Source organism: Thamnophis elegans, chromosome Z (genome assembly GCF_009769535.1).
Source record: "Thamnophis elegans isolate rThaEle1 chromosome Z, rThaEle1.pri, whole genome shotgun sequence".
Lineage (NCBI taxonomy): Eukaryota > Metazoa > Chordata > Lepidosauria > Squamata > Colubridae > Thamnophis > Thamnophis elegans.
In genome coordinates, this window is record NC_045558.1 from 4,327,708 (window position 1) to 4,345,668 (window position 17,961).

Here is a 17,961-nt window from a genome sequence, read left to right on the forward strand (position 1 = left end):
TTTTCTGCTTCTAAGTTAAAATTTGTTAAGAGAATTTTGTCCCATTTTACTACTTTTCTTGCCGCATTTGTGAAGTGAATCATTGCAGTTGTTAAAGTTAGTAACCCGGTTGTTAAGTGAATCTGGCTTCCCCCATTGACTTTGCTTGTCAGAAGGTTGCAAAAGGGGATCACGTGACCCCAGGACTCTGTGACCATCATAAGTATGAGACAGTTGCCAAGAGTCTAAATTTGGATCACGTGACCATGGGGATGCAACAACGGTTGTAAGTGTGAAAAATGGACATAAATCTTTTTTTTCAGTGCCATTGTAACTTCGAACGGTCACTAAATGAACGGTTGTACGTCCAGGACTACCTGTAGCTAGAATATTATAAAAGGGAACAGAAAATTCTCTAATCTATGAAATTTGCATCAAATGCAACATTTTTGTTTCTTGCAGAAAGTCCAGAATACATCCTGGTAAAATATAGGTAGTCCTTGACTTACATCCATTCATTTTGTGACCATTCAAAGTTACAATGGCACTGAAAAGGAGGCTTGTGACTGGTCCTCACACTTACAATCATTGTACCATTTCCCACAGTCAGTTTATCAAAGGTTGGGTGCTTGGCAACTGGCACGGGTTTATTATGATGACTGCAGCTTCCCAAGGTCATGTGATTGCCATTTAAATCTTCCCAGCCGCCTTCCGACAATCAGGGGGTGGGGGAAGCTGGATTGACTTAATAACCGTGTGATTCACTTTAAAACTTCAGTGATTCACTTTAAAACTTCAGTGACTCACTTAAGGTCATAGGTTTGGGCAAGACTCATTTACAAACCTTCTTGCTTATTAGCAATGAAAATTCTTATCCCAATTGTGGTTGTAAGTCGAAGAATGTGCTGTAGTCAACTGGGACCAAGCCCACAGCTGAATTCCACTTGTGATAGGCTATGGGTGGTAGTTTGGGGCCTATGTTGTCACTGTCACTGATGGATCTGGTGGCTCTTGTAGAAGTGGACATCACCATCGTCCGGGGACTGAAAAGTGCAGAGGTTTTGGAAGAGGAAGAAGTCATCTTTGAGTGTGAAGTCTCCCACGACAACGCAAAAGATGTAGAGTGGAAGTTGCAAGATTTGTCGCTTCAAAGCAACCAGATGAACGAGATCTCAGTCGAGAGAGGACGGGTGCACAAATTAACGCTCCGCAACGTCACCCAGCAGGATTCTGGCACAGTCACCTTCCGGGTGGGACCGTACACCTCCACAGCGAGGCTCAGAGTGGAAGGTATGGTGATTTCTATCAAAAGCATTGTGATCAGAAATGGTTAAGTGTTTCGGTTGGTTTTGATGGGTTATGCAGAAGGGGATAACGTCAGAAAAACAGGTAAAGAAAATGACAGTAAGAACAATTTATCAGTGGAACAGCTTCCTTTCAGAAGTTGTGGGAGTTCCATCATTGGAGGTTTTCAGGAAGAGATTGGACAGCCATTTGTCTAGAATGGTATAGAGACTCATGTTTCAGCAAGGGGTTTGACTAGAAGACCTCCAAGGTCCCTTCCAACTCTGTTATTCTGTATTCTTATCAACAGATGAACTGGGCTCAAATATCTATTCCACCTATATTTATTTATTTATTTATTTATTTAATTATTTTAGTTTATTTAGTAAATTTATATGCTACTCATCCCCCTATTGAAGTGATTCTAGCCAAACTGTCAAAAGATAACTAGAAATACTATTAAAAGTTTTTTTTAAAAGCTATGCAAATTCTAGATAAAACAGATAACATAAAATCTATCAATTATCTGTCTGTCTGTCCGCCCACCCTCCCTCCCCCTCCCTCCCCCCCTCTCTCCATCTCTGTCTCTCTCTATCTGTCTCTGTCTCTCTCTGAATTAAAAAAAATGAGAATTTGGAGTTACACCGACACACAGAGAGAACCAACCTGACACACACAGTCACACACACACACACACACACACACAAACAAACACACACACACACGTCTGTCAGTCACTGAATTTGGACAAGAGTTTCTATGTATGTCTGTGCCTATCTCTCTGTGTAATTCCGACCTCTTATTTTTTGAAATTCACATGTACCTAGAATCTAAAATCTTGCTTCCAAATTAGGATTTCAGTTTAAATCCTGTCTATACGAGAAGTTTGCAAGTGGATTTTGTTTTTGGGTTTTTTTTACCAGTTCTTGCAAATCCCCCCCCCCCCCCGCTTTCCATTCCAGCCCCGCATCCTGACTTTCAACAAGAACTGAGCAACCTAGAATTGCAAGAAGGCAGCGCAGCTTTCCTGAAATGTGAAGTATCTATGCTCAATGTCTCTGCCATCTGGAAAAAAGGCTCGGAAGTCATTGTTCCCAGCGCCAAGTATGAAATCAGTCAGCAGGGAACGACCCATATTTTAAAGATTTATGGTGTAACTCGAAGAGATTCTGGAAAATATATCTGCGACATTGGCCATGGGAGAAGCATGGCCACATTATCGGTGGAAGGTAAAAGGTTTATTAATCAAAACTTGGTATACGGGTAGTCCTCAACAGCTCATTTAGTGACTGTTTGAAATTACAAGAGAACTGAAAAAGGGGGCTTAGGACAATTTTTCACACTTACAACCATTGCAGTCACTCCCACGGTCACATGATCAGACCATATTTATGAGGGTTGCAGTGTCCCAGGGTCACGTCATTCCCTTTTGCGACTGCCTGAAAAACAAAGTCAATGAAGCGAGATTTGTTTAACAACCATGATGCTAGCTTAAACAAGTGCACTGATTCACTTACCAACTAGGGCAAGAAAGCTTGTAACAGGGCAAAAAAGAATCACTTAACAAATGTCTCACTTAGCAACAGAAATTTTGGGCACAATGACGGTTGTAAGTCGAGGACTATATCTATAGTTTTGGGAGTCAAGCTAGATTTTATGATGTTGTTGTCAAGCAAATCACTGCAGTTTCAGTGAGTGATGTGGATCATTACAATGAATCTGTGTTTCCCATTTTGCACGTTGGAAGATGGCTAGGAAGTTTGCAAATGTCAATTGAACCCAAAATGTCTGTTGCTAAGCAAGATGGTTCTTAAGTGAGTTTTGTCCCACTTTCTTGCCCCACTTGTTAAATGAATCCCTGCCATTGTTTAGTTACGATTGTTAAGTGAATCTGGATTCCCCATTGAGTTCGCTTGTCAGAAAAGAGGATCACATGTTGGGGATTACCTTTATTTTCTCTTAATTATTTTTTTTTGCCGTTGCTTAACTCGTGGGTGTCTCTGAGATATGGCTGCTGTTCTTCAGAACAATAGTTGAGCCATATACTTTGCTTCAGCATACATGTGCACAATGTCATTTATGTGTGCAAAAGAGGGGGGCTTGTGCTGCATGGGTATCATGTGTTTTTAGCATTCTTTACCATAGACAGCCAATTTGGTTAAGGCAGCAGGCTAGGAACTTGAAGAGTATGAATTCTAGTTCCACATTAGGCATGGAAGCTGGGGGCGGGGTTTTTTGATATTGGGCCAATCGCCAGGCGACTGGCCCTAGTCTCACCCTAGGCTATTTGCAAGTAATTTAGGCAGCAAACATATTCCAATTTCCCCAATTTCCCACACAATAATCATCCTGTGAGGGAAGCTCTGGCTGAGGTAGAGTGACTAGTTCCACTGACTTATCTTTTTAAGGCATGACTACCCTTATTAATCCTCTCCTAGTGACTGTCCCAAAATCATTCAGTTAGCTTTCTTGCCTAGGTTGGGGGTAGAATTTATCATCTCCTGGTGATTGGCCCAAAATCACGCAGCCTAAGATAGGACCAGGACTCACTGTCACCCGGTGATTGGCTAAATGTCACTCAGCTGACTTTCATGCCTAATGCCACACTAGAACTCACATTTTCTGATGATTCATCCAATCACTTGTGCCTAAGGCAGGACTAGAACTCACTGTCTCCCTGGAATTGGTTGAAAGTCAGCTTCTTTTCATGCCTAATGCAGGACTACAACTCTCTGTCTCTTGATGATTGGTCCCAAATCACCCAGTTGGCTCCGATGGCTAGAATTCACCACCTCTGTTTCTCGTGCCTTGACCACTGGACTAAAGTGGCTCCCCTTTTTTCTTATTTTCCAAGATAGTTGAAGTTAGAATTGCGAGTTATGGGCCTCCTGTTCCTTGCATTAGAAACCCATAACATGTATCACATCTATGACAAAAGCTCAACACTCTCTCTTCTTTCCCTGGTGTAGCCCTCTCAGTTCGTCCAGCTCTTTTTCAAGTCCAGCTGGAGAACCAGGAAGTCAAGGAAGGGGCAACGATCACCCTGGCCACTGCGCTTACAAAACCCGATGTGCCCATCCAGTGGATGAAAGGCTCTGCCCAGCTGCAGCCAAGTCACAAGTACGAGATGAGGCAAAAGGCATCTTATGTGGAGCTGCTAATCCATGATGCGCAAGTGGAGGATGCAGGCCACTATACCTGTCAAACCGAGGATCAGCAGACCACCGCCTCTGTGCTTGTCAAAGGTCAGGAGGAGTCGATTTTGCTCACCTGAGATCAGACACTGATGACCAGACCGATACGCGAAGGGTTCCAATTAGCTGCTTTATTTTATATATTTATTTGTATAGTCCATTGTTGCTCTCTGTGCTTGGTCATTTTCTTGTAGATGTTTCATGACCTGACTAAGGAACATAATCAGTGCTAGAAAAGAGTGGGGTCTTGCAGGGAAGAGGATGATGATGATGACTGTGAGTCCTTGGGACTCTCTGAGCTTGGTTCTTTTCTTGCAGATATTACATGACCCAACTAGGGAACATCATTAGTGCTAGAAGGGAGTGGGGCTTATGGAGTAGGAAGAAGAGGACATCTGTGAGTTTTTGGAGCTCTCTGAGCTTCATTGTTTTCTTGCACATATGATGATGTTACCTAGCTGGATCATGAAACATCTGCAAGAAGACAACAAAACTCAGAAAGCCCTAAGGATTAACAGTCCTCCCCCTCCCCCTTTCCCCCTCTCCGCAATCACCACTCGCTTTCAATACTGATGATGTTAACTAGTTGGGTCATGAAATGCCTGTAAAAAAACCATCAAGCTGAAAAAGCATGGAGGACCATCCTGCTCCTCCTTCTCCTTTCTGTAATCACACCCTCTTGCAGCACTGATGATGTTATTTAGTTGGGTAATGAAATGTCTGCAAAACACAAGTAAAAACTGGGATGTAACAGTAGAATGTAATGGGATGTAAATTCATAGAGAAACAAATGAAATAAAAAGTTCTCTCCTTCAATTGTAGAAATACCGGCCACCATTGATGAAAATTTGAAAGACCTCACCGTTCTTGAAGGAGAGGATGCTGTATTTCGCTGTGTGATTTCTCGCGAAAAGGCCAAAAACCTGCAATGGAGCTTGGCAGGTGTGCCTCTGCAATCCAATGAAATGAATCAAATTGGTGTGGAAGGCAAAATTCACACTCTTATTCTCCGAAAAGTCACCCTTGAAGACTCCGGCACTGTCAGTTTCCAAGTTGGTCAGAATTCAACACAGGCTCAGTTATTGGTGCAAGGTAAGTTAGTCAATTGTTCGGATGGACCTTGAAGTTCCACAGGGACATCCATGGGAAAATGTAAGTCAGAAAAATTAAGATGAGGTTGGCAACCACAAGAGAGGAGGAGGAGGAGGAGGACAGGGAGGAGCAAGAACAGGAAGAGAACAACTGTGGGGTCCTTGGTGTTCTATAAGCGTTGTTGTTTCCTTGCATATCTTTTATAATCCAACTAGGTACCATCATCAGTTCTAGAAGGAAGCAGGTTTTGCTGTCTGTTTATATGCAAGTAACTTGCCCTGTCAGTATTGGTGGTAATGTTCTTGGTGATTCCTTGATTAGACTTGTTAACCGTTAGCTTGTTTCTCTGAGTTAGTAGTTTTATGATTGAGATTGTCACTGCCCCTTCATTTAATAGCCAAGAAAGAGACCACTCAAGTCCATATTTCAGAATTAAGTGTACTTATACTGGTTACAAACGAAAAGAAGCAAAGCAAAGCTGAATCTGAATAAAAAGGCGCGAAAGCAATAGATATCAATACAAGATTCAATCCCCTCCCCTTGGTACCCCAGTCCATAGTCCAATCATAATTCACCCAACTGTCAGGTGGGAGACATCTTCGAAAATCATCATCAGGATGGAATGCTGGACAGTTGGCCTTGGTGGGAAACTCCCTTCCTTCCGCATGTGCAAAGAGATGGTGAGAATAACTCCCTAATTAAACAGCCCTCCAGCACATAATGATTCCCCTCCCAAATACCATGCCCCCCCTCCCCGTTTCAATGGCAGCCGAAAAGCAGCAGCGAAGCAGAGGCTGACAGAGGCATTGTTTACTTCTTGACTGTTGGTCTCTAGTATCAGTCTTGGTGTTAATCTCTGCTCATCTGGGTGTTGATTTTGGCGAGGTGTTCTGATCTTTTACATTTTTAATTATTGCTTTTGAATGATGTGTAAACATTCTTCATTTCAATGTGCCTGTTGATGACCCATTTGTCTGAGTGCCGGGCTTGCAGGAACTCTCTAGTAATGGACTTGGCTTGTTACAGGATACTGTCAATTTTCAAATTACTGTGTCCAGTTAAGGAGCTTTCATTGTGTCTTCTGATGGCATGTTGGTATTCATAGATGCTCTCTGTGATCTTCTGCCTGGTTGTCCTACAAAGTGGCCATTAACAGGAACCTAGAAATAAGGAAAAATTTTCTGACAGTAAGAATAATCAACCAATGGAACAGAAGTTGCCTTCGGAAGTTGTGGGAGCTTCATCACTGGAGGCTTTCTAGAAGAGTTTGGACTGCCATTTGTCAGAAATGGGTTGAACTAGATGACCTACAAGGTCTCTTTCAACTTTATTAATCTGTTAGCTAGTAATTACATTCCTTGTATTGTACAGGTAATCTTTAATGTAGAACCATAATTGAGCCCAAAATTTCTGTTGTTAAGTGAGACATTTGCTAAGTGAGATTTGTTCCATTCTATGACATGTCTTGGCACAGTTGTTAAATGAATCACTGCAGTTGTTCAGTTAATAACACATTTGTTAAATGAATCAGGCTTCCCAATTGACTTTCCTTGCCAGAAGATTACAAAAGGTGATCACATGACCCTGAGACCTTGCAACCATCATAAATATGAGGCAGTTGACAAGCATCTGAATTTTGATCATATGACCTTAAGGGATGCTGCAATGGTCACATGTGTGCAAAACGGTCATAAGTAATTTCTTTCACAGCTGATGTAACTTTGAACAGTCACTAAATGAACTATTGCAAGTCGAGGATTATCTGTACATTGGAGGTGACTTTTATGGTCTATATGCTCAACAGAAGTCTCTTTTCCTTCTCTGTAGTTGCACCGATAACCTTCCTGAAAAAGCTGGAGAATGCAGAAGTAGCCGAAAACGGCATGGCAACCTTCCGCTGTCAGCTTTCCAAACCTGGGATCCCAGTGGAGTGGAGAAAGGGATCGTCCCTAATCCAGCCCAGTGAGAAGTTTGAAGTCAAGACAGAAGGCAATGCCTACATTTTGATCATCCATGATGTGGCCCCAGAAGACTCAGGAGACTATATTTGCAGCGCAGCTGACAAGAAAACCACTGCTAAGCTAAAAGTTAAAGGTGAGTGTAGCCATTGGAGAACTATTGACATAAATAATAGAATCATAAGGATGAAAAGGACCTTGGAGGTCTTCTAGTCTAATCCTCTGCCCAAGGCAGGAGGAGTCCTGATAACCTCCTGGACAAATGATCGTCCAATCTTATCTTTGAAAACCTTTAGCAATGGAGCGTCCCCAACTTCTGATGGCTTCGTTCCATTGGTTAATTCTTCTCACTGTCACTTCACTTCCCCGTCATCTCATCTCCTGCCCTACTTATTCGAGATCCTGTTTCTCTCTCTTCATCTGTCCATTTCACCTTCGGAGACCTATTCTGGTTTACCAGTTTACCATTTTGTTTAATATTTCAGGGTTTACTGGACTACTGCAATGCGCTCTACATGGGGCAGCCCTTGAAGAGCATTCAGAGACTTCAACTCGTCCAGAATGCAGCCGCGCGAGCGATCGTGGGTGCACCTCGGTACACCCACGTTGCACCTGTCCTCCGCGAGCTGCACTGGCTACTGATCGGTCTCCGGATACCCTTCAAAGTGCTAGTCGTAATTTATAAAGCCCTTCATGGTATTGGACCTGGGTACTTGAGAGACCGCCTGCTGCCAATTACCTCCCATAGACCCGTTAGATCGCACAGGATTGGCCTCCTCCGGGTTCCGTCTACCAGCCAATGCCATCTGGCTACTACCCGGGGGAGGGCCTTCTCTGTGGCAGCTCCGGCCCTTTGGAATGAACTCCCTGCGGAGATTCGGACCCTCACCTCTCTCCAGGCCTTCCGGAAAGCCGTCAAAACCTGGCTGTGCTGGCAGGCCTGGGGTTGATGAGTTCCCCTCCCCTCTCGACTTGTATGGCTGTATGACTTTTGTGTATTTTAATTACGTGTATTGTGTCTGTGTCCCCTTTTTCCCCTTCGGAGTTGTTCGCCGCCCTGAGTCCCTCCTGGAGAAGGGCGGCATACAAATAAACTAAATCTGAATCTGAATCTTTAAGATAGTGTATTGCTTGATGGTATCTTTTCAGCGCATTTATGTATATGGAAACTATACAGATATCCCTTGAATGACAACCATTCATTTAGCAATCATTTGAAGTTACAATAAACCTGGGGAAAAAGTGACAGGACCATTTTCACACGTGACTACTGCAGCATCCCCAGGGTCATGTGATCAAAGTTCAGATGCTTGGCAACTGATGGTTGCAGTGGCCCACTGTCCCAGGTTCATGTAATCTCCATTTGTGGCATCAGACAAGCAAAGTCAATGGCAAAAACCCGATTCACTTAACAACTGTGTGATTCACTTAACATCTGCAGTGATTTACTTTACAACTATGGTAAAAAGGTCATAAAATTGGCCCTGACTCACTTAACAACCACCTTGCTTAGCAACAGAAGTTCTACCTCCCATTGTGGTCAACAGTCGAGGTCTATCAAGATGGTCATCAACACGAGGACTGGTTGTAAGTCACTTTTTCCAGGGTTGTTGTAACTTTGAACATTCACAAAAGGAGTGGCTGTAAACCGAGGACAGCCCATATAGGTAATCAAGAAAAAAATAATACCTTCGGCCATCCTGCATTTGGGGAGAATTGGAGGTGCTCTATCACTGGAAGTTTTCAAGAAGAATTTGGGCAGTCGTTTGTCTGAAATAGTATAGGGTCTCCTGCTTGAGCAGAGGGTTGGATGAGATGACCTCCAAGGTACCTTCCCACTTTGTTATTTTATGATTCTATTCTCCAAAGCACCCGAGAGCAAGTCAAGAAATGGATGGAAATTAATCAGGAAGAGAACCAACCTGTTAATCAGTGGAATGGCGCCTCCAGAAATTGTGGATGCTCCATTAATGGAGGTTTTAAAGAAGAGATTGGACAATTATTTGTCTGAAATGATATAGGGTCTCCTGCTTGAGGAGTGGGTCAGACTAGAAGACCTCTAAGGCGCCTTCCCATTTTGTTATTCTGTATTCTGGTTAATGGGCTTTCACTCAACAAGGTCTCTTTTAGTGTCTGCCTGCTCTTTCAGCTCTGCCGGTGCTCTTCAAAAGAGGTCTGCAGAACAAGGAAGTTGAAGTAGGGAACACTGTGTCATTGTGTTGTGAGTTGTCCAAGCCGATGTCACCTGTGGTGTGGAAAAAAGGAAACACGAAGCTTCAGTCGAGTGAGAAGTACGAGATCAGGCAAGAAGGGAACTTTGCCGAGCTTCTCATTTATGACCTGGAAATTCAGGACGATGGCGACTATACCTGTGACTCAGGAGACCAGCAGACCACTGCCACGGTGAAGGTCAAAGGTAGGAAAAGCTGGGCGAGTTCCAGGGACATCTGTCTTCAATAGAAGAGAGGATTGTAGTTTGGGATTGAACAATGGGGTCCTCGGTGCTCTCTGAGCTTGTGGTTTTGTTGCAGACATGACCCAACTAGCAATAGCAATAGCAGTTAGACTTATATACCGCTTCATAGGGCTTTCAGCCCTCTCTAAGCGGTTTACAGAGTCAGCATATCACCCCCAACAACAATCCGGGTCCTCATTTTACCCACCTCGGAAGGATGGACGGCTGAGTCAACCCTGAGCCGGTGAGATTTGAACAGCCGAACTGCAGAACTGCAGTCAGCTGAAGTAGCCTGCAGTGCTGCATTTAACCTCTGCGCCACCTCGGCTCTATAACTATAACTCTATAACTAAGTATTGTCATCAGCGAGAGAAGAGAAGGGAGGCTTGCAGAATGGAAGGAGGACAACTGTGAGACCCTTGGTGGTCTTTGAGCTTGGTGGTTTTCTTGCAGACATTTCATGACCCTACTAGGTACCGTCATCAGTGTTAGAAGGGAATGAGGTTGTAGCTTCTAGCACTGATAATGTTACCTAGTTCGGTCGTGAAATGTCTGCAAGAAAACCACCAAGCCCAAAGACGCCACAGTCCCCCTCCACTCTGCAAACCACACTCCCTTCTCCCTTACTTAATTGGATCATAAAATATCTGCCAGAAAGTAACCAAGCTCAGAGAGCATCCACGTCTAACTTCTTATTCTTATTCCTTTTCCTTGGGAGGAGCCATGTTTCATTTCCTCCTTTATGTGTAGCTGCATTTGCTTTCTTGGAATCATTTTCTCCAACGTATGAATTTGCTGAATGAATTTATACAGGAAGTCCTCAGCTTACAACCACAAATGGTACTAGGATTTTCATTGCTAAGCGTCGCAGTTGTTAAGTGAGTCACACCTATTCTATAATCTTTTTTTTTTGTCATGGCTGTTAGGTGAACCGATGAGGCCGTTAAGTAAATCAAGTAGTCATTATGGCTTTCTCCCATAAATCTTGTCGAAGTCAGCTAGGAAGATCATAAATGGTGATCACCTGACCCTGAGAGATGCTGTAACTACTGTAAACACTTGCCTGTTGCCAAGCACCCAAATTTGGTAGGGATGTTGCAACAGTCATTAAGTGAAAGAACCGGTCATTCATCACTCCTTTCAGTGGTGTTATAACCTTTATTAACTTTGGTGCTAAGCAAATGGTTGTAATTTGAGGACTATCTGTAGACCGCACGCAGGTACATCAAGATCTAGAAACACTCTGCATGGGGCTATCTGGTTGCTTCTGCTCTTTGCAATTGTGGTGAGATGCAGACAACAACACATATATATGCCTGCCTTTTGGGCCCTGATACGTGTAGACTTAAGGATCTCATGGCAGCATGACAGACAGAAGACAATTGATGTTGCTAGTTTCTGGGCAAAATTATCTAATTTGTACATATTTTAATCTTACATTTTAAATTTTATATTTTATGTTCACTTAGTGACAGTTTAACGTTACATTGTAATTGGAAAAAAAAAGGCTTACGACCATTTTTCACACTTACAACTGTTGCAACATTCCCATGGTTACGTGATCAAAATCCAGACACTTGGCAACTGACTCATACTTACGATGGTTGCAGTGTTCCATGGTCATATGATCCTCTTTCGTGACTTTCTGATAAGTGAAGTCAAAGGGGAAACCAGATTCACTTGACAAACATGTTACTAACATAACAACTGTGGTGATTCATTTAATAATTGTGGCAAAAAAGTCATAAAATGGGACAAAACTCATGTGTCTTCACTTAGCAACAAAATTTGGGACTGAGTTGAGGTCATGAGGTTTTTTTTTTTATAAAGTTTTTTATTGAACACAAATTAAAACATTGGGTACAGCGTAACCATCCTGACAATGTCTTACTAAGGATATATCTATACTATACAATATCTATACTAAGATATAAAGTTATACATTATGACCATCACATTTATTTGCATTTGGTCTATTCAGTATTTGCAAACATAAAAATATCCTATTTCCATCCATATTGCTTTGTTTTTAATCGTATAAACATTTTCACTGTTACAGTTTCATGCATAATTCTGAGTTGAGGTCATAAGTTGAGGACCACCTGTACCATGCCTTATTTTGTGATGCTTCTGACATAAAACCCCAAACAATACCCATAGAGGTATTGTTTCATGTCTGCAAAGAGCATCACAATACTTGTGTCATTTCTTCCCGGCAGTGCTACCCGTATTCTTTGAAGAAGGGTTGCAAAACATTGAGTCAGAAACCGGAGGGAAAGCCGTCCTGTGTGGCAAGATCTCGAGTCCCAACACTCCCGTCGAGTGGCGGAAAGGGTCTGTCATTCTGCAGCCCAGTGCCAAGTACGAGATGAAGCAAAAAGGCCCCACGGTTGAGCTGATCATCTATGACTTGGAACCAGAGGACTGTGGATCGTATACATGCAGCACTGGAGACGAGTTGTCCACGGCCTCGGTATATGTACAAGGTACGTTCCTAATTCTTACCTGTGTTTTGTGAATGCTGCAGCCAGATGATTTTATGTCCTCAACTTGCCAACAGAAGCACAGTATCAAAGACCTCTGGAAGTGTTAGGGCTGCTTTACGCTGCACTGGTTACGCCACAGTTGGGATGCTGTGTCCTTTTGTGGTCGTCAAATTCCAAAAAAAGATTGAGACTAGGAAGTGCAGAGAAGAGCAACAAAGACAATCATCCTTGTTTAGGGGACTAAAGTATATGGTGGGTGGTTGTAGGAACTGTCTAACAAGGAGGAGGATTAGGGGTGACATGATAGCAGTCTTCCAATATTTGAGTGGCTGCGAGAAATAATAGGGGGCCAACTTATTCTCCAAAACACCCGAAGGCAGGATAAGAACCAACAAATTGAAACTACTCAAGGAGCGATTCAGTTAAAATAGAACTAAAGAGGAATTTCCTGACAGTGAGAACAATTGATCAGTGGAATGGCTTCCCTCCAGAGGTTGTGGGTGCTCCAACACTGGAGGCTTTCAAGAAGAGACTGGACAACCATTTGTCCGAAGTGGTGTAGGGTTTCCTGCTCGAGCAGAGGGTTGGACTACAAGATCTCTAAGGTCTCTTCCAACTCTGTTATTCTATGATTCTATTCTCCAAAACACCTGAGTGGAGGATAAGAGGCAATGGGTAGAAGATTATTGAAGAGAGATCCAGCCTAGAAGTAAGGGGAAATTTCCTCTCGGTGATAACAATTAATCAGTGAACCTCAAGACAGGCCATCCCATTGCTACATAGACTAGGAAATTCCTCTTCATTTCCAAGTTGTTTCTTTTTAAGGTTATTTCTATACATAAAAATGGAACTCATGCATCTGTATTGTGCCTTTCCCTGTTATTAAACTAGGTTTGGAGGCAAATCAATCTTTCTAATTTAGTCACCGGGGAGTTCAGTGGATCTGAAAAAAATGAATGATCCAAAACATCTTTGGCGTATAAACCATCTTGTTGTATAGATGACTAATATCAGTGGTGGGATTCACTTATCTTCCCTACTGGTTCTCAAATGTGAGCGTACACAGAAGGTCGTGCATTATGTCAGGGCAGGTGGGCCGAGCCTCCCACAGCTGCCGCTACTGGTTCCCCCAAACAGAAGAGACCTGAATACCACCTCTGACTAATATGTAGGATGCTTACTACAGTTTCCTTCTGCGGTTGTGGTGTGAGATAGCTTTTTAAAAAAGATTAATGTATGATTTTTAGATGATTTTGAAAAGTTAAGCACCATCAGGCCTGGTTAGCATTTGGGAGGGAGGGAAAGTACAACAAAAGAAGAACATTCCATACTGTGGCTAAGAAAATTGCATCCATGGATGTCTGTGTTTTATTTGTCCAGTGAATGACCAAATGGAAACTCCCATTATTTTACTGCAGTCCACTTTTGCTAAAAGCTTTTAAGGAATTGATGAGATGCCATGGAAAATAAGGAAGGTGATCTTTACAGAGATCTGTTAGGAAAGTAGCAAGGAGGAAAAGTCGAAAACAAGAACATGTTTGCAAAAGATTCAGGCTGACACTCTCTCTAATTCACATGAATATAAGGGTGACACGAAGCAGATTTCCCAACTTTTCCGAGTTGGTGGCCCAGGGGGAAGGGGCAGGCGCCTTTACTCATACCTGTGCAAGTGCGAACGAGACCGCCAGTTCACAGAGACGCTAACATCCGTATGACGCTCGCAGTGATGCTCATACACACGTGAAGTTCATAGCAACATTAGTGTTCACATGATGCTCGCGGTAGCATTAGCACAAGTGTGTGTGTATGCACGCGCGCGCACACACACACACACGCACTGGCCAGAGGGGGACCAAGGTGGGGACACCTGTGGTAAAGCACAGCCAGCTTTTTCAAGATCCTGTTCTTATAAATCAACATGAATAAAAGTAATTTTAGCCTTGTTGAGTTGATTTCTTGATTGAGTCTATTAGTTAGCTAAGAGCTGTATCTCGCCAGCTTTGTGAAAAATCAGAACAGAAATCAAATCAGTGTCGTCGTTACTTTGATCGCAAAACAAATGGGTGTAAGTCAGTGACTCCTGTACTTTTGTAGGTTTCAGTTGCAGAGTTTTAATCTTGGGTGCTAATTTTGCAACGTCTCTTCTGACGAAATGATTCATGTTGTCAAATGATGTAGAAACACAAAGATGGTCCATTTTTACACCTCTGCTGCGTGTGTTCTCTTCTTCTGTTACACAGAAGAGGAAATACAGATAGTTTCTGGTTTAAAGAACATGGATATTTTTGCCGGGGAATCAGCTACTTTTACCTGCGAGCTCTCCCGATCTGGAACACAAAACCCACAGTGGTGGCTGGACGGCTCCCCTCTTCACAACAGCACTGCAAATGAAATCTCGGTGCACGATGGGACCACTCACAAGCTGATCTTAAAAGACCTGGGTCTCAATGATTCAGGAACAGTGATCTTTCGAATGGGTTCTCTGATATCCTCAGCTAAATTATTAATCAAAGGTATTTCAGGCTTTCCCTGTCAGGCAACCACCACGCTGTGCTTGTTCCTTGTGTCACTGGACCCCTAACCAATTTCTGCAAAACAGCTCCCGGAAGGAATGCATTAACCACTAGGCACTACTACCTTAAGCAAAACCCTGCACCTTACTCATTGTCCTTGGAAGATATCTATTTATTCTTAAATTTATATGCTGGCTGTCTCGCTAATCTAAAGTGACTCTGGAAAGCTTACAACAGCATATAATAGATTTAGAAGCATCTGATAATTGCCTGTGCTGGATCTGCTGAACTGTCATGAATACTGGCGGCATAAAGGTTTAATAAATAAAATAAATACATATCTGGTTTTAAGTACTTTTGCAATCTTTTGTAGGGCAGCTGAAACAATTTCAACAAAATAGCTTCCAGTTCAATCTTTTTTGGTGGTTATCATCTGCGAGTGAATAGGGTCTCTTGATTCGAGATGGACACCAAACAAATTTAATTAATTATAATTAAATTATATAATTATAATTATATAATTTAATTAATAATTTATATTATAATAATTATAATTATAATTAATTAATAATTATAATTAATAATTTAATTAATAATTATAAACTATAGCTACAGGACAAGGTGATGCAAATGGGAGATTTTCAGAAATGCTTAAATATCCATCTGAGCACAGTAACTACTACAGGTGTAACTTTGTCTGTAGATAGTCCTCAGCTTATATCCACACTTGTGACCAGAATTTCTGTTGCTAAGAAAGGTGGTTGTTGAGTGAATCCTGCCCGATTTTATGATTGATTTAGCATAGTTGTTAAGCGAATTATTGCAGTTAAGTGAATCATGCGGTTGCTAAGTGAATCTAGTAAGTGAATCTTTCCCCATTGACCTTGCTTGTCAGAAGCTGATGGGAAGGTCACAAATGGTGATCACGTGACCCCAGCATGCCGCAACCATCATAAAGACCAAGCACCTGAATTTTGATCACATGACTGCAAGGCCGCAATGATCATAAGTGTGAGAATCAGTCATAAGTCACTTTTTTCAGTGCCATTGTATCTTTGGATGGTCCCTAAACAAATGGTTGTAAGTTGAGGACTATGATATTAAGAAAAACGACTTAATCTGACCAACTTTCTCAATAGTTCAGCTTCCAGAATTCTCCACAATCTCCACGCTGGCTGAGGGATTCTGGGAGTTGCAGTCTATACCCCTGGAGGGTTTCTAAATTAGGCAAAACTGCTTTCAGCCATTCAGTCACCAGTGATCCGCTGCCTCCTTAGCTAACTCACATGCTTTTATCATTTCCATCGCTGAGCCAAACAAGCCTTAAACCACCTTAGCAAACTAAAGAGTGCTCCTGATCCCTGCTTTCACACGACTCACAGAGAGTCCTTCTTTAAAAGCAAAAAAAGTCTCCATAAATATTCCCCCAAGCCTGCACTAACACCTGACCTATCGGTTGACAGATCCGACCATTGAGGTGGTCAGCCCCATGCAGGACCTAACTTTGGAAGAAGATGGGACGGCGGAATTCATCTGCCAGTATTCTCGGCCAGTGCAGGCTGTCTGGAAGAAGGATGATCAACCTCTTTGGGGAGATGGCCAGCGAGTTGTGGTTGAGCAGGACTGGAACGTGGCCAAATTGAAAATCAAGCCGGCTCTTCCTTGTGACACGGGGATTTACTCTTGTGAAGCCGGAGGGACCAAAGTGGTGGCCATGCTTGATGTTCAAGGTGAGGTCAACCACAATGGAAGAGGATGATCATGTGAACGCCACCGAAGCTGACATGAGGGCCAAACCAAACTTTCTTTTGGTGACTAATACCAAAATAACAGAGTTGGAAGGGACCTTGAAGGTCTTCTAGCCCAACCCCCTGCCTCAAGCAGGAGACCCTACACCATTTCAGGCAAAAGGTTGTCCAAGCTCTTCTTAAAAACCTCCAGTGTTGGAGCACCCACAACTTCTGGAGGCAAAGTCGTCCCACTGGTTAAGCGACTAGCTTTTGGAGATCAAAGACCAAGGGGAGATTTGATGTTTACAAAGGGTTTGGCTAACACTTATAGGAGGTGTTGGGGAACAGGAAAACCTTGTAAGGACATAAGCATTCGTGCAGGGTTGTTGAGGCTCCTTGAGCTTGGTGGTTTTCTTGCAAATGTTTCATGACCCAACTCGATTGGTGGTTTTCTTGCAGACATTTCATGACCGAACTAGGTAACATCATCAGTGCTAGAAACTAGAACCTTACTCCCTTCTTACACTGATAATGTTACCTAGTTGCATCGTGAAATGTCTGCAAGAAAACAATCAAGTTCCAAGAGCACCAAAGACCCCACATTTAAATCCCGAGCTACAAATATTTTCTTCTCTCAATAAATATTCATATTAAATTGTTAATCTCTTACTTGTCGCAGAAAAATCCAGATGATTGAGAATTTTGAGGTGATGCATTTGGAAAATGCCTGCATTTTCCAAACACACTTTGCTTGATTTCTTCTATCTACCCTTAATTTTAGCAATAAACTACTGCATAAAATAAATTCAGATAGAAGCAGAGAGCTGAGAAGTGTCCCTGGCTGAATTTGCATTGCAACCATGAAGAGTTTTCTTAGCACATGTCAACATCAACAATTCAGTTGTCTTATACACAGTAGGAGAACAGGAATCCTGGTCTACCTTACAGGGCTGTTGTAAGGATAACTCAGCAATGCATTTGAGCAGCCTAAAACAATATGTAATTGCTCTATGTTACTGCAACCTTGATGGTCATCTGTTGTTATTCGGAGCTGAAGCTTTTGAAATATGCTTTATTATTTGGCTTGTCTACTGTTCTGAGATTATTTAAATTTTTTAATGATTTTATTGCTTGCATTATTTTTTTTTAATGCTTGGCTTCCGGGTTGCTTTGAACACTGTGAAAACACAACTGCCCATTTTAAAATAAAGTCACTTTGAGTAAAGCTTTGTGATGATAAAAAGAAAGACCAAATTATGTTTTTTATTAT

At 42.4% G+C, this 17,961-nt stretch overlaps 1 protein-coding gene across 1 annotated transcript in view; it reads left to right on the plus strand.

Moving 5' to 3' along the window:
- Positions 1-17,961, plus strand: part of OBSCN (obscurin, cytoskeletal calmodulin and titin-interacting RhoGEF) — a 198,945-nt gene that overhangs the window by 100,838 nt on the left and 80,146 nt on the right. The window contains 9 exon segments of the mRNA XM_032234892.1: positions 997-1,269; positions 2,226-2,492; positions 4,233-4,508; positions 5,280-5,549; positions 7,377-7,643; positions 9,657-9,923; positions 12,182-12,448; positions 14,689-14,961; positions 16,425-16,691. Of these exon segments, the coding sequence (XP_032090783.1) occupies positions 997-1,269; positions 2,226-2,492; positions 4,233-4,508; positions 5,280-5,549; positions 7,377-7,643; positions 9,657-9,923; positions 12,182-12,448; positions 14,689-14,961; positions 16,425-16,691 (2,427 nt within the window).